Below are 1,829 nucleotides of genomic sequence, written 5' to 3'. Positions count from 1 at the left end.
AAAAAAAAAGGGCAACCTGGTGCATGTAGCTCCCGCTTGCGCAGGGTCCAGGAAAGGGTCCGACCACTTTGGGTCTATAGTACGCAGCCTTTCCCTACATTTCTGTAAGAGGCTGTTTCCAGGACTTGAACCCATGACCTCATGGTCACAAGGCAGCAGCTTTACCACTGCGCCAAGGCTCCCCTTCAGGAGCTAACAAAGAAGAAAAATTAATTTCTATATGCTTGCTTCTATAATATTATTTCTAGGCACATCCATGTAGCCTAGAGTTAAGGCACAAGCTTGTTGAGGAGGTTGCCCCTCTCTTTCAAAAGAAGATAAGTGGTTCCTCGGCCCATTGTCAAATTTTTTTATATGAATAATAGCACTTTATTTTGGGAGGATAGCAATCTGGTAGACTTCAAAATAAAACCATCAGGTGCAAACGAGAAGGAATAGGCCACACCATATATGCTATATTGATGAGGATATATAATATATGCACGTCAAGACATGTAGATAACAAGGAAATTAAGTCCCATCCAGAACACATACATGTTGACTCCAAAACACATACATTCGGAACCCCGGTTGCATATCATCAACTGTCTGTTTGCTACAGTAAACTAATAGCACCACCTACCAAATTCCAGTGATCATCGGTAACAGGAAAGCCAGTTATTCGATGCTCCACCAGCCTCTCAAGAGCTGCTCAATTAGAAAAGGCTGCCATTAGGAAATGGGTGATATTCTAATGACAGAAACCAAGGCAAAACGTCAAGGCAAACAAAGCACCTTCATCTACTGAAGTGGATGGTTTCACAACATGGAGTTGTTCCCTTTTAGTCATAAAGTCACGAACAGTGTAAACTCCACCACCCTCCTGAAAAGCAAGAAATCCTGAGATCAATGAATTCTTAAAACAAACTACATACAAATACTTCCATCTGGAAACAGAAAGTCGAATAATTTATGGTTTTATGCCCAATATACATTAAATAAAGCCATGATCCTTGCACAAAAGATTAGAACCAGATACATCATCATGCAAAAGATATTTGTTGGAATGTTTCCCAGCTCAATAAATGTGATGTTGCTTGTTCTCTGAATAAACTCAGTGTTATACATTTATATTACTTTGTAATGTGCAGTGACACAAAAACATCACGCTGTCAAAAGAACATTAAAGAATAAAATGTAAACAACTAATAGCGGGACTAATACACCCAAAATAGATATAGAAGAACAACGCATAAGAGTTATCAGAACTTAAGAGAGGCTCACGAGTCGTTCATGAGAGCTTAAAAGCATTGTGTACTTTCAAAGGGAAAAAATCATCAACTTTGCTCCCGATTTGTATGCGATGATGAAGCATTTGATTGTTTATTGTAAACAGTAGCTCAGTGCCAGTGCGTTGCTATGGAACCACAAAAAAGCTGAGGAGTTGGCCACATGGCATGGAAGGGCAAAGCATAAGGCTGTGTTTGGTTCAGCTTCAGCTGCCAACTTTTGGGTCCAAAAGCTAGAAGCTGAACCAAAGGGTTGGAAGGTATTTACCCACCTTTGCCACTAGTAAGTGGAAAAACATTTTGTTCTTATTCCTGCTACACAGTGCGCGTGAGAAGACAGCCACCGCCGCCACCGCCTAGGGTTGGCTCGCCGGTGGCAGCACATCCCCTCCAGCCGGCCGGCCGTGGCCGTGCCACCGCCACTGCCGGATGGAGCAGATCTCGACAGCGAGTAAATCCCTAGCATCCACCGCCACTTCTGCCGGCCCTGCTGGCCAGAACCTCCCCAGCCCAGCAGCGCCTCTGTTCCTCCAGGCTCCAGCCGTGCCTTCCTCCCTCGAG

General features: G+C 43.8%; 1 protein-coding gene across 1 annotated transcript in view; it reads right to left on the bottom strand.

Moving 5' to 3' along the window:
• Positions 1-874, bottom strand: part of LOC119329154 (CBS domain-containing protein CBSX1, chloroplastic-like) — a 37,033-nt gene extending 36,159 nt beyond the window's left edge. Inside the window, exons 1-2 of the mRNA XM_037602160.1 lie at positions 775-874; positions 623-687 (exon numbers count right to left, since the gene is read on the bottom strand). Coding sequence (XP_037458057.1) covers positions 623-687; positions 775-829 — 120 coding nt within the window. The 5' untranslated portion in view covers positions 830-874. The remainder of the gene's footprint in view (positions 1-622; positions 688-774) is intronic.
• Positions 875-1,829: the final 955 nt, after the last annotated feature.

This window comes from Triticum dicoccoides, chromosome 7A (genome assembly GCF_002162155.2).
Source record: "Triticum dicoccoides isolate Atlit2015 ecotype Zavitan chromosome 7A, WEW_v2.0, whole genome shotgun sequence".
NCBI lineage: Eukaryota > Viridiplantae > Streptophyta > Magnoliopsida > Poales > Poaceae > Triticum > Triticum dicoccoides.
Note: the sequence above shows the minus strand (reverse complement) of the source record. Positions and strands in the feature narration are given on the sequence as shown.